The sequence below is a fragment of the Chrysemys picta genome, chromosome 5 (genome assembly GCF_011386835.1).
Source record: "Chrysemys picta bellii isolate R12L10 chromosome 5, ASM1138683v2, whole genome shotgun sequence".
Classification (NCBI taxonomy): Eukaryota; Metazoa; Chordata; order Testudines; family Emydidae; genus Chrysemys; species Chrysemys picta.
Genome location: NC_088795.1, coordinates 89,099,812 through 89,113,852, shown reverse-complemented (window position 1 = coordinate 89,113,852; position 14,041 = coordinate 89,099,812). Strand labels below are relative to the sequence as shown.

At 40.9% G+C, this 14,041-nt stretch overlaps 1 protein-coding gene across 2 annotated transcripts in view; it reads right to left on the bottom strand.

The window, feature by feature from the left end:
- The window catches only part of SGCZ (sarcoglycan zeta), an 895,864-nt gene that overhangs the window by 102,640 nt on the left and 779,183 nt on the right, over window positions 1-14,041 (bottom strand). For both annotated transcript variants that reach the window (XM_005282086.4, XM_065596823.1), the window contains one exon: window positions 6,325-6,447. In XM_005282086.4, the coding sequence (XP_005282143.1) occupies window positions 6,325-6,447 (123 nt within the window). The remainder of the gene's footprint in view (window positions 1-6,324; window positions 6,448-14,041) is intronic.

The following is a 14,041-nucleotide window of genomic DNA, read 5'->3' as shown; positions in this document are numbered from 1 at the left end:
GGGCACTCTGCGTTTGGCTTTGGGCCCCAGTTTGTGGGTTTTCTCCAGGTGCTGTACACCTCCGCAGAGTGTTTGGTCAGGCTCAACTGGACCCTGACCAAACCAGTCAGCTTCGGGTGAGGAATACGTCAAAGGTGCCCCCTCTTGGGCCAGCTGTATTCTCTAGCGATCAAGCCCTTCCTCTGTCTCCTCCGTAGGAGGTTGACAGGGTTGGTGCTGCGGGAGCCGGAGCTGCGGCTGGTCCTGTCGGCGTACGCTGACTATGTGCTCCTCGAGGTACAGGACCCGGGCGACTTGGTGCGGGTGGAGGCTTGCCAGACCATCTATTCGGCGGCCTCCTCCACCCGGGTCAACTGGGTCAAGAGCTCTGGCCTGGTGGTAGCAGGCAAGCTCCCTCCCACCTGCGCTTCAGGCCATCCGGTGGAGCATGGGTCCGCTGCTCTATCTCGGCGTTTACCTTTCTGCCACGCATCCGTCTCCGCCGGTGAACTGGCTAGGTTTAGAGGGCAGGGTGTCAGAGCAGCTCCAGAAATGGACAGGACTGCTCCGGTGTCTCTCCCTTCGAGGGAGAGCACTGGTGCTCAATCAACTAGTCCTGTCCATGCTCTGATACCGGCTCAACACCCTGGTCCTGGCCCCAGGTTTCCTGGCCAACCTCCGGATGTCAATTCTGGAGTTCTTTTGATCAGGACTGCACTGGGTTTCTGCGGGGGTTCTCCATCTACCCCTGGAGGAGGGAGGGCAGGGCCTGAAGTGTCTGCACGCTCAGGTCCATGTCTTCCGCCTCCAGGCCCTGCAGAGGCTCCTTTATGGTGCAGGTAGTCCAGCGTGAAGCGTCTTGACACACGCCTTCCTGCGCCACTTCCGAGGGCTCCGATATGACCGGCAGCTCCTTTGTCTCCACCCGAGAGGTCTTCCGCAAGGCCTCTCCGGGCTGCCCGTCTTCTACCAGGACCTCCTCCGGACCTGGAAACTGTTCTCAGTGACCAGGTCCGTGGCGGCCACCGTGGGGGCAGATCTCACCGTGGGGGCAGATCTCCTCGCGGAGCCCCTGCTACACAACCCCCAGCTTCGTGTGCAAGTGGCGGAGTCCCCCATGGTGCGCCAGAGGTTGGTCCTGGCAGAAGTTACCAAAGTCAGAGACCTCCTGGACTACGACCGGGGACACTGGCTGGATCCCCTGATGCTCGCTCAGCACATGGGGCTCTCCAGACCTCGTACTCCCCAGAGCATACTTCAGGAGGTGAGGGCCACTTTGCCGCCCGCTGCTCGGGACTATCTCGACCGGGTCCTGCGAGAGGGCACACCCTGTCCACCCTCCACTCCGAGCTCTTCAGATTTTTTCATCGGGCCCCTGCCCTGTGGACCCAACCGGCCCCCTCCCCGTCCATTCGACATGAGCCGGCTGCACAATCTGCAGCCGGTTCTGTTCCGGACCGCACCAAGGAAACATCTATACATGCTCGTGCTCCATGTTCTTCATGTCCTCACCCTCGCGTCCCGCCCTGATTCGAAGTGGCGGGACCTTCTGCCACCTCTGGAGGGTGAGGAGCCCCGGTGGGCCAACCTTTATTCTGCTCTGATCCCGAAGCCCACCGGGGACATCAGTTTGCGGCTCCTTCACGAAGTGAGGAGGTTGGCCGATGGAGTCTCCTGTGACTGTGGGGTGTATTTCAGGTCCTCCGTTCTTTCACGTATCCGGGCAGAGTTCCTCTGGGCGGGGTCCACTGGCTTCCTTGACGCCTTTGAGGAGCAGTGGGCGCTTTCTGGGGTTCTCTGCTCGGTGTCCCTATCTGGTTCCCTTCATTTGACCCTTTGACCTCACTCCTAGCCCTGTTCCTTTATTAGTTGTCCCCCGTAATTTTCTGGTCTCCAGGTCCTGTGGACCCCCTCTTCGGCTAGGGGGGGGATCCTTTAGCAGTGGGCGGGCTTTGCCCGCCCACTTCCTGATCCCAATAGGACCAGACTCCTTTACCCCACTGGACTGGGTCTGTCACAATGATAACAGCTAATTTAGGCCTCATCATTTTATATATATATAGGCTTCGCTTCATTTTATCTGATTTCCATGCACACATTTTGCTTTTTGTGAAATGTTTATAAAATGGCTTTTTTTTTTTTTAAACTAAAAAAAGTGAAAATACAAACTGCTGCATGTTCTGGTGCAAAGTATTTTTTAAATTGAAAATGGGCCCAATTTCTCTTAAAAACTCATGCATTAACATCTGAAAATGGGAAGATTCTGTGTACAGTGTAGTACCCTTAATGATTTTTTTCTAACAGGAATAGGTGAGTTTTTAAGTTTGCAAATAAATGCAATCACCTATCTATACATACACAATTTTTAACCAGTTTTACACTTCAATGTATATTTCGCACAGCTCTGTCCTTACATTGGAAAGGTAGGGCACAGGAGGCAATGGGAACTAGAGATAATATATTTAGTAAATAGCAGCACTTTAAGGTCTGGAGTTTGGTGCTACACCCAGCCAAGATATACCAGCCAAAGAAAGCAAAAAGCCCAAGAATACTCACCTCAAGCTAAAAAACATAAGCAGAAAATCTCGGTCATCAGTAAATAACTTGGATGCTAAACTACACCATAGCAACAGCAAGGACTCTGCTGCATTAGAAAATGCCCTACTAACACTTTCCATCAATGACTAGTACTGTACAATTACCATTCATCTCCACAGCTTGGAGAATAATTGATTTTTCATTTCACTGACAGCTCTGAGAAAAAAAAATCAGTTCAGACCAAACCAAATCCAAAAATTCAGTGAATCAAAAAACATTTGTTTTGGGCCAAAAAATGCATGTTGTTCAACCTGAAATGTTTTGTTTCCAAGCATTTTTAAAGGGCTAGGTGAGACTTGGATTCAAATCCCTCCTCCAAAGAGGGAGGGTAGGCCTCCTTCCTTCAGGGTGAATGCCTTAATCAGCAGGCTATATATTATTCTTGGGTTGAGTTCTCAAGTTCTGCTGCAGAAGTTCTTCCACTTTATATAAAATAGCTGAATTGTCCGGGGGGAGGGGCTGAGCAGATGGATGGACGGACAGACAGACACGCCATAGTATGGTGGCTAGGGCACTCACCTAAGAGATGAGAAGTCCAGGTTCAAGTCCCTCCTCCAAAGAATATATAATCATTTACATAAGCTGAGTTGCTTTCGGTCTCTTCTGTTGAATGTATAGAGCCCGGAATAGCCTATAATCTGTTGTTTAGGGCACTCACCTGGAAGTAGGGAGATGTTGGTTCAAATTCCAGGGGTTCCCACATCCTAGGTGAATGTTCTAACCTAGTTATAAGGTGGGCACCTCCTCTCCAGCCATTTTGTGAATCTATCCCTTTTTTTTCATGGCCCAAAATGTTCAGCAAATTTGTGTCAAAATCACAAATAGTTTCAGGTTGACTAAACTGCATTTATTTAGCAAATAAACTATGCTTTCGAAAAATTTCACCCTGCTCTAGCAATCTCCAATATATCCAAACTCCCACAAATCAAAAAGATTGTTCCAAAAATAAAAACAAACAGGCCAAAATTTACCCAGGTTGTCTCCAGCATTTGCACACCCCTATATTGCTTTATAAATTCATTCACTATGATCAGTTAGTGAATCTGCACCTGTGTTCCAGAGAAGATCCATCTGCATACCTAGGGACAGCTTTTCAAATGTACTTAGCACTCAGCAGTTCCTGCTGAAAACAATCGGAGCTGATGAGTATGTTTATCAATCTAGCCCTTAGTTCATAAAGCAGTGAAACTTGAGAACTTTTCTATTGTGTAAAGTACCAGTAGATAGCATTACCAAGGTATATGCAGTATTCTCTTGGGCCCTCACCCTGCAGACACTTACACGCATGCTCAGCTTTACTCACGTGAGTAGTTCCCATTAAACTCAGTGGGACTGTTCACATGAGTAAAGCTAAGCCTGTGCATAAGTGACTACAGAATCAGGGCTTAGTTTGCACTTAGCAGCCACTGTATACACAGATAAACGTTAGGCCATAGCTACTTCAATTCACTCTAATATCATGAGATCCTGTGATACAGGACCATATATATACAGTAATCCCTGAAACTCAGCTAAAGGTGTCAAAGCAGCATTAACTCAAATTTTCCTGGCCTTTGTGAGTAAGGTAAAATCTTCAGTATTTAAAAAAAAACTATACTTGTTTTTTTGCTTAATATTAGCTATATTCATTTTGGTTTCTTTCATGAATTAAGGAAAAAATCCTTTGTCACAAGGAACAATTTTATTGGCCTGATTTTCCGTACTGGTCTTATTGAAGTCAATGGGAGCTGCTTAGACTCAGCCACTTTGAAAATGTAGCCATATAAACTGAAGTTAAGGTTCACTTATACAATAAATTGCTTTTCAAAGTCTTTCAAAAGATGTATCACATCTACAGTACATAATTAGTTTCCCTAATGGTGACAACTCTAGCACTTCTATGTCCTTTGTCAGATGTGTTTTCTTTTGTTCACTTTTAATAGCTGCTTTGAAAGCTTGTGTCAATTGTGTAAGATTGAATATCTGAATATTTAATAATCTGACTGGGATATTGGATCCCAGTGGGGCTCCAGGATGATTCTGCCTTTTTCTTCTAATGTTCTTCCGATGTCTCCTCTATTGTGATAAAAGTCTCCTAAAACTTCTATCTGTGAAGAGCTCCTCTGAAGCAATAAAGAACCCCTCCCCCATCCCCCCATTCTTGTAAACAGATGGAATTAATGCTACTTCACTGGACGGCATTTCTAAATTGTCTACTGTGAACACCTTTGATTATGAAGTACCAGCATGAGAAGAAAAGTGTGGGCTGTGAAAAATAAGTAGAGATCAGGTAGGAATGGAAGAACAGGAGTGAATAAAAAAATAATTCTTTACCTATTAATCAATATTGTTGTAAACAGACATCTTTGTTGATACTTAAAAAGAAAGTTTGGTTAACTCCCCCCTCCATCCCCCAGGCTGTGCCTCTGGATTTCCTGGATCCAGTCTGGACTGGAAGTAGAAGTAGTAGAATAGTATGAGAAAACCAGTTTGATATATCTGGCCTGGCTGTAAAGAAGTAGTAGTTTCTAAAATCTCACAAAAAGCCTATTGTTGCAAGGGATTTACAGTTTAACTTTACAGACAAAAGAGGTTCAGATAGCTCCACTTAAATATGGGCTCAAAACAGAACTATCCCATTGAATTTTAGAGAAGTGGAATCATAATCTGAACTTTGTAATTCAAGCTTCTCTTAAATGTGGACTGACCTGGTACTCTGAGTCCAAACATACTTGAATTGTGGGGAAGTTCAGATTTGTATCTGACTCTGGATTAGAACTTCATAATTCAGACCCAGCTCTAGTTCAGATAAGGCTTTTGTAAGTATTGAAAGTTTAGATACTTATCTAAACTAAACCTAGCTTATTTGAGCCTTATAAGGCTCACCAAGCACTACAATCAAGTATATAATAATGCATTGATGCACCTTCTAGGTATTGATGTTCAGGAATGCATAAAGATGCTTTAGTGGTAATCTATTTTACACTGACATGTCTTACAGATTTGCCCAAAACTGGGTAATTTGCCTCCCAAGTGAGAATTCTTTCTAATTCTTCTATTAACCAGACTAAGGTTCAGCTCAGAAATAGGTTTCCCCTTCTCAAATTCAAGGTGAGCCTGCTTTAGTGGAGTACTACTTGGCCATACAGAAATTAGATTTGACATTTTCATGACAGAAGAACTGCAAAACATACTATGTAATGGCAGCTCTTACACAATTAGGAGGGGGCATTATGTAAGTAAAACCTTTCAAAATGGCACATGTACCATAAATCAATGCTTTATTAATGATGACATATAAAATCATCCCTGTTACAAATGAAACATATACAGTTTGTGGTCATATAAACATCATTCTAAGTTCAACTCTGGTCACAAAGACATTCATTCTGAGCTAAGGTGACCAGGTGTCCCAATTTTAGAGGGACAGTCCTGATATTTAGGGCTTTTTCTTATATAGGCCTCTATTACCCTCCACCTCCTGTCCTGATTTTTCACACTTTCTATCTGGTCATCCTATTCTGAGCATTAGAAAATGTCTTTCATACATGACATTATGCAGCACCTGTTGGTTGCTCATCCTAGATTATTCTGAACAGCTCAAGCACTCCCTGCTAATGCTAAGAATCTGTCCCTATACACCCATTCATTGACATGGGGAAAAGAGTTTATGAAAGTTTGAGAGATACAAGTTCATTAAGTAAAATTATCACCAGGGTTATTAAAAATACAAACAAATATTGCTTAGAGACCTGATTGTTACTCTACCTGTTACTTTGAGTCTGTCAGCTCCAATGATGATCTCATCTTCATCTGCAGAAAACAGCACCTTTTCACCTTCACTTGCCCTCACTTCAAATCTCTTACACTGGGCCTCCACAGCATCAGCTCCTGGAATTGAGAAATAAGACACTTAATCTAAGAAAACTGAAATGAAAAGATAAATAATCAATACTTCATTTTGAATCCCTGAAGCACATACAGTACCTCAAGTTTTGAACGATATTTTGGTTTCAATATTTTTGTCGGTTGTAGAACACTTTGTATTATAAAATCTTTCAATAGTTTCATAGTATAAATGATTATCCCAGTATTGTCTATTAGGATAGGATTTAAAAATAACAAAAATAAATAGTATATATAATTTATTTAATTGACAGTGGAAGGAAAAGCAAAAATTAAGAATTAACTAAAATTCGGAGATCTTGAAATGTCAATTCAGAAAGGTTTCTTAAATTTTATCTGTATAATTTTCAGTTTTGTGCCAGTAAGAACAAAAAATAAGCACTGACATATTCTGCCAACACAAACAAGCAAACAAATTTACTTTGTGGAAAAGCTATTTTTTCCAGGTTGATTTTTTAGTCCTGTCATACAGTACTTTCATAATTTGATAACTTAAAAAAGCAAACACACACACAAACACTTTTGTCTCATCACTTGTTTGGAACTTGATGTTATGAAAGAAAAATTCCTAAATATCTTAGGGCACCTAGTGCCTTACAGTTAAAAGATATCAAAATCCTAAGAGAATGTCCCGACTAGAGCATGCGGAACTTGTTTTAGACAAATAGCAGATATCAAAGTCCTATCTACTATATTTAGAATGCAATCTCTTTTTCTTCTCATACTTCAGTATAAATTCTCTCTTTTTTTAATTGTATCCTCTTATTTCACTCATCATTAGCAATGAAACAGAGCTTTAGTTTTCCAAGTGAGAGTGATAAATGACAAGTTATGTTCCGTTGACCAACAGTAAGAAATCCTTCAGCCTTCTTGTGCAATGTTATTTCTATGACACTCCTAGGTTTTCTCATTGATCCCCATTTAGTTACATTTATATATTTAGATTCCTAATTTAGGCCTAGACTATCCCCTCAAGATACACATGCAAAGGATTATAGGGGTGGTATTCTAAACTCCACTGCAGTTGTCATCAGAGTTCACATACCAGCCTCCCAGCTCTGTTGAAGCTAGTAGATATTGTACAGCGAGGAATGCACCTGCTTACATAATGCTGCAGTCATCAGTTCAACATATAAATGGCCATCATCAAAAACCGGAATCCAATCAGAGATATAAAAGCCCTAACAGCCAATTTTGAATTAGGATTTTCTGATGAGGTTCTTAATATTCAGGGCCAAGTTAAAAAAAAAAGAAAAGATTAAGCTCTTGGAAAGGTGATTACCCCACTAGAGTGATATTATATTTACACTATATAGAAGCTAGAATTATAGTTAGAATATCAGTACAGAAGATTTATAGTAATATAGGTGCAGCTCTCTTCCTTTGAAATTAGTGCTATATTTGCCCTGTTGTAAAAGTGCCTCTTATGCAGAATGTATCCGATTCCACCTCCATGTCATGTTTTTGCTTTATTTTTAACATTATGACTGTGATCATCAGGTTTTGCTACAAGTTTTATTTACTCTGTGTAGTGAAAGAAGTGAACAGGTTTCTGAAGTGCTCTTTATAACCACGTAATAATGACCAGATCCCGAGAGTCTCTCAGAACCCTCATATCCCATTAACTGAGGCTTAATCCTACAAAGGGCAGAGTGCTTCCAGAGAGGCATTCACTCCCAGTGGCACGACAAACACATGCTAACCATAACAGATATGAACCTCTAAGAACTGAACCTGCCGGTTTGTAATCCCTAAGCACTATAAAACCAAGATGGCAAGGTTCAACAGCTCTAAAGTGGCTTTGTTTTCTTTTACTGCATTGAGGATCCTGTGTGTGTGTGTATGTGAAAGTGCCCACTTACTTCTCATGCAGCTTCTGAACTGTGAGGTGCACATGTCCCTCAAATCCCATTTAAGGGCCTGATCCAACTTGGTGCTGAAGTTCCTCCACTCCCACTTGGATTTTTAAGGCAGGGTGTCTGGCAAAAAAAAGGTTAAATAGCCCCCTATTATCCTCATTTCTGAAGTCTTCACAGGACAAATGACTGGCTCACCTGTACATCAATCTTCTTTGTTGAGATTAGCTAGTTGGATCACTAACCTCCTTCTCCCACAATCTACTAGAAATTTGAGCATGAACAGCTTATTTCTCCACCATCCTGGATAGTGGGACTGCAAAAAAGCTGGTTACCTTGCTTAAATTAATTTGGGCCTAAAACACCCAAGATTCCTCTGTACTAAATGAGATAGTCCCCAGATTTAATCTCGCAGAGATAGGCATAAGAATAGAACTGATTCTGCAGCGTGGTCACACTCTACACTCCCAAAGATTATGGATTTACTGAATGCGTACCACATAAGATCAGGCTATAAACAACTATGAATACTTTTATCTGTTATCAGTCCTTCAGTCTTGCTTGCACTAGGGAAATCTAATTAAGTTCAACATGTGTAAAACAAAAAAAGTATAAACTCTGGCATGTGAAGTAAAAATATAAGAAGGCCGACCAAGAAAGAATTTGATTAGCAACTAGCTAAATACCACAACAACTAACAAAAAATATTGAAGTATATGAGAAGCAGGAAACCTGCCAAACAGTCAATGGGATCACTCGCTGATTGATGTGCTAAAGGAGCACCCAAAGAAGATAAAGCCATTGCAGAGAAGCTAAATGAATTCTCTGCATCAGTTTTCACTATTCTTTGTACGGAACAAATCTGAGAAACTATCCCAGACTGAAGTGTCAGTAGAGGTGGTTTTGGAACAAATTGATACATTAAATAGTAATAAGTCACCAGGAACAGATGGTATTCACTCAAGAGTTCTGAAGGAATTCAAATATGAAATGGCAAAACTACTAACTGTGGTATATAACATATTATTTTAATCAGCCTCTATATCATATAACTGGAGGGTAGTTAATGTAACACCATTTTTTAAAGGCTTCAGAAGTGATCCTAGCAATTACAGGCCAGTAAGTCTAACTTCAGTACCAGGCACATTGGTTGAAACAACAGTACAGAATAGAATAGAATTATCAGACACATAGATAAACATGGTATGTTGAGGAAGAGTCAACACAGCTTTTGTATATATACACAGCTTTTGTAAAGGGAAGTCATACATCACCAATCTATTAGAATTCTTTGGATGTGGACAAGGGTGATCTAGCAAATACAGTATACTTGGTGTGACAGACCCAGACCAGTGGAGTAAAGCAGTCTGGTAGAGGGCAAATATACTGGTCACTGGATGAGTAGTTTTCTGTTTCCTGAGTGACCAGAGAAGGGGCTGCACTAGAGTAATCAGGAACCTGCTAGAACCAGTTAAGGCAGGCAGGCTAATTAAGACACCTGAAGCCAATTGAGAAGAAGCTGCTAGAATCAATTAAGGCGGGCTAATCAAGGCACCTGGGTTTTAAAAGGAGCTCACTTCAGTTTGTGGTGTGAGTGTGAGGAGCTGGGAGCAAGAGGCGCAAGGAGCTGAGAGTCAGAGGGCGTGCTGCTGGAGGACTGAGGAACACAAGTGTTATCAGACACCAGGAGGAAATTCCTGTGGTGAGAATAAAAAAGGTGTTTGGAGGAGGCCATGGGGAAGTAGCCCAGGGAGTTGTAGCTGTCAGTTGCAGCTGTTAAAGGAGGCACTATAGACAGCTGCAGTCCACAGGGCCCTGGGCTGGAACCCAGAGTAGAGGGCAGGCCCGGGTTCCCCCCAAACCTCCTAATTGACCTGGACTCTGGGTTCTTCCAGAGGGGAAGGTCTCTGGGCTGTTCCCCAACCCACATGGTGAATCTCGGTGGCAAGAAAATCTGCCAATAAGTGCAGGACCCACCAAGATAGAGGAGGAACTTTGTCATGTTGGACTTTCAGAAAGTCTTTGACAAGGTTCCTCAGTAAAGGCTATTGAGCAAAGGAAGGAGTCATGGGATAAAAGGGAAGTTCCTTTCACAGATCAGTAGTTGGTTAAAAGATAGGTTAAAGGAAACAAAGGTTTGGAATATATGGTTATTTTTCACAATGGAGAGAGATAAATAATGGGGTCCCCCAATGATCTGTACTGGGACCTGTGCTGTTCAACATATTCATAAATGATATGGAAAGGGGGTGAATAGTGAGGTGACAACATTTGCAGAAGTTACTACATTACTTAAGATAGTTAAGTCCAAAGCAAAATGCGATGAGTTACAAAGCGCTCTCACTAAACTGATGACTGGGCAAAAAAAGATAGATGAAATACAATGTTGATAAGTGCAAAGTAATGCACATTAGAAAAAATAATCCCAAGTATATATTCAAAATGATGGGGTCAAAATTAGCTGCTACCACTCAAGAAAGATCTTGAAGTAACTGTGGGTAGTTCTCTGAAAACATCTGTTGAGGTGTCCCTAAACTTCCAACTTTAGAAGCTGAGGCTGAATTACAGGGGATGGATCACTCAATATTGCACTGCTCTGTTCACTCCCTCAAGAATCTGTCACTGGCCACTGTCAGAAGACAGGATGGGCTAGATGGTCTGGCCCGGTATGGACGTTCTTATATTCTTAAGTGTAGGCATAGGTCTTTACTCATGTTGGACATGAGCAAACTTATACAGGAACCACACATAATGATACATAAACTTTGCATTTAAAACAATGGACACCAAAAATACTTAAACTTAATTCAAAAAGTTCTCCCAAGGACATGCAAGAAATTGTCATATCTGTACCAAGTCAGACCCTATATTTACTTTCCTAGGCACAACTATACAGGCAGAGGGCATCAAGACAGATGGGTTGGATATAGAACTACTTTCAGGTCTGGGAAAAGGAGAATAGTGTTTTGGTAAAGATGAGGGGGAAAGATATCTATTACAAGTAATAGCCCAGCTTTTAATGACTCACATGTAAAACTTTGTGTATTACAAACAGTACAGTTTTCATGCAGAATGCTTAACAAGCTAACCATCTGTAGCAGAAATTATTACCACCACCAGGAAACTTGTGAGATATTTTAAACCATTGACATTTGTGGCTCTTTACTTTCATACTATATCAAAATACTCCTAGAAATCGGTTACTCCACAAATGTCATTACAAAAGTGAATTCCACTTCTTCTACAATAAAAGAAATGTGCTTTGAGTATATGTTACACTATGGAAAAAATGTTTTGGAGGCACTTAGACATGTTATGCAACTCAATGATCAGTGAAGATTATATTTCCCATTCTGTACCCAATCCATGGAAGACATGGGTCTGTTCTAGATTTCAACTAGAAAACTTAGCTCAAGCTGTAACAATTTCTGCTTTTAGTTCTAGCTGTCCCTGGTTCATTCCTTGGTATCAGCCAAGACAGTAACCATCAGAAATGGATTAGATGAAGTCGAATTTACTGGAGAATATGCATGGCAATCTCCCAAATTTGGATAAGTGATATAATACCCTACCAAATACAGAGCTATATTACATTACATCAAGTTCGTAAAGGAACTGCAAACAGTACTTCAGGGAAGGTAAAACTCATAATTGCATGCATAAAAGATGTGCTCTCCTGAAAAACTAATGTAATTTAGTATAGAGATGCCTTTTTCCTTGGCATTCCTAGGAAGCTTGTTGCTGCAGAATGTACATTCTGCACAAATCTTACCATCAGACATTAGCCTGCTTTTGCTGATCTCTCTGTTGGTATAGGTTTTAGAGTAGCAGCCGTGTTAGTCTGTATCTGCAAAAAGAACAGGAGTACTTGTGGCACCTTAGAGACTAACAAATTGATTAGAGCATAAGCTTTCGTGGACTACAGCCCACTTCTTCGGATGTAGTCCACGAAAGCTTATGTTCTAATCAATTTGTTAGTCTCTAAGGTGCCACAAGTACTCCTGTTCTTTCTGTTGGTATAGTTCATCAGATTCTTAGATGCTCTGGATTGTTAGATGCTCTCTTGTCTCATGCCAGCCTTGACAAGACATGTGCAGTCTGCAGACCTTCACAACAGACTTTTGTGACTATGCATGTGGTGCATCATGACACACAGAGTCGTGCGTCAGATTGTGATGAATGATGGTCACTTTTGAGCACCTATTTCCTGCATAATTTTTTTTAGATTTCACTCTTTCATGTTTTTCTGCTTTCCACACAAAAGAGATCATAATAAGGATAATGATACTTACCATGTGCATAAAGCTCTGAAGTCTACAGATGAAAAGTGCTAAGTATTTTTTTTATTATGTGGACCAGAATGAAAGACAAAACTCTGAATTCCCTTGGATTTAGGTTTGTCAGAAACTTTGCATTGTGTGGTTTCCTTTTGTATTTAGTGTTGCAATTGTTTATTATTCACATAGCACAAAAATGTGCATGGAACTTTAAAGATATGTCTTTCTCCAAGGAACTCACACTCTGCATTATTCTTTCTTTTTTGGCAGTAAAAACCATCCACTCCCACTGCTATCAGCAACTATAAAAGAAATTCAAAGCTGTGCAAGAGAATAAAGCTAGCACTTTCATTGCTGTATGTTCTGCTCTGCTTCCAGACACCTACAGTACATTTTTAATCCATCCTCGAAGCACCAGTGCATGAATTGAAACTGAGGTGCCTGAAAAGCATCAATAATACAAAGCATCAGCGTGCTCACTGCAATGGCTCCTTTAAATTACAATATACCCATTCTATACCCGATTCACAGAAGCCATTGTTTTACCTTTCCTGCTTGGTTCCTTTAATAACTCCTTTTGATCTAACTCCATAGCTAGTAACCCACCATCAACAAACATAGGGAGGCATGCATCATATTCATAAAAAGTAATAGATATCTTCCAGTTCATCACAAAGGCCCACAGTTCAAAGTGAATTATTGAGAGCTCATGATCTCTGTGTATGCAAAATGTAATGAAATTCACACTTAATTTACAGTGTTTTGTTTCTTCAATAAAAACAGGCTGTTTAAATATTTATTAAATACAGGATATTTCTTGATAAAGATTTGAAAATTTATGGATGCTTTTGAGACTAAGAGGATAAAAGAGCTAAAGCATTTTTAATAAAGACTCAACTCCCACAGGATTTAAACTCAATATTTTTGAATATAAAGGCAGATAAAGTATGTGCTAAACTACAGAGATTTTGTTTAATATTCATAGGAACTTCAGGGATTATATTATTTCAGCCACTAGAGAGCTTCCATATTTTTCAATGAATGCAAAGGCAATAAAGAAGTGGTTCTCAAACTTTTGTACTAGTGATCCCTTTCACATAGCAAGTCTGAGTGCGACCCCCTCCTTATAAATTAAAAATACTTGTTAATATATTTAATACCATTATAAGTGCTAGAGGCAAAGCAGGATTTGGGGTGGAAGCTGACAGCTCATGACCCCCCCCCATGTAATAACCTTGCAACCCCGTAGGGGGTCCTGACCCCCAGTTTGAGAACCCCTGCAATAAAGCAAATGAAGAATTCATACTAATTCCATACCCCTTACATTCAATTTAAAATGTGTTCCCCAATTCATATGAAGATGCCAATATATTCAGATTTCCATGAAAACAAGTGTTTTGAGTGTTATATTTTCTTATGCATAAATAAAAGATGATTAACAGCAAT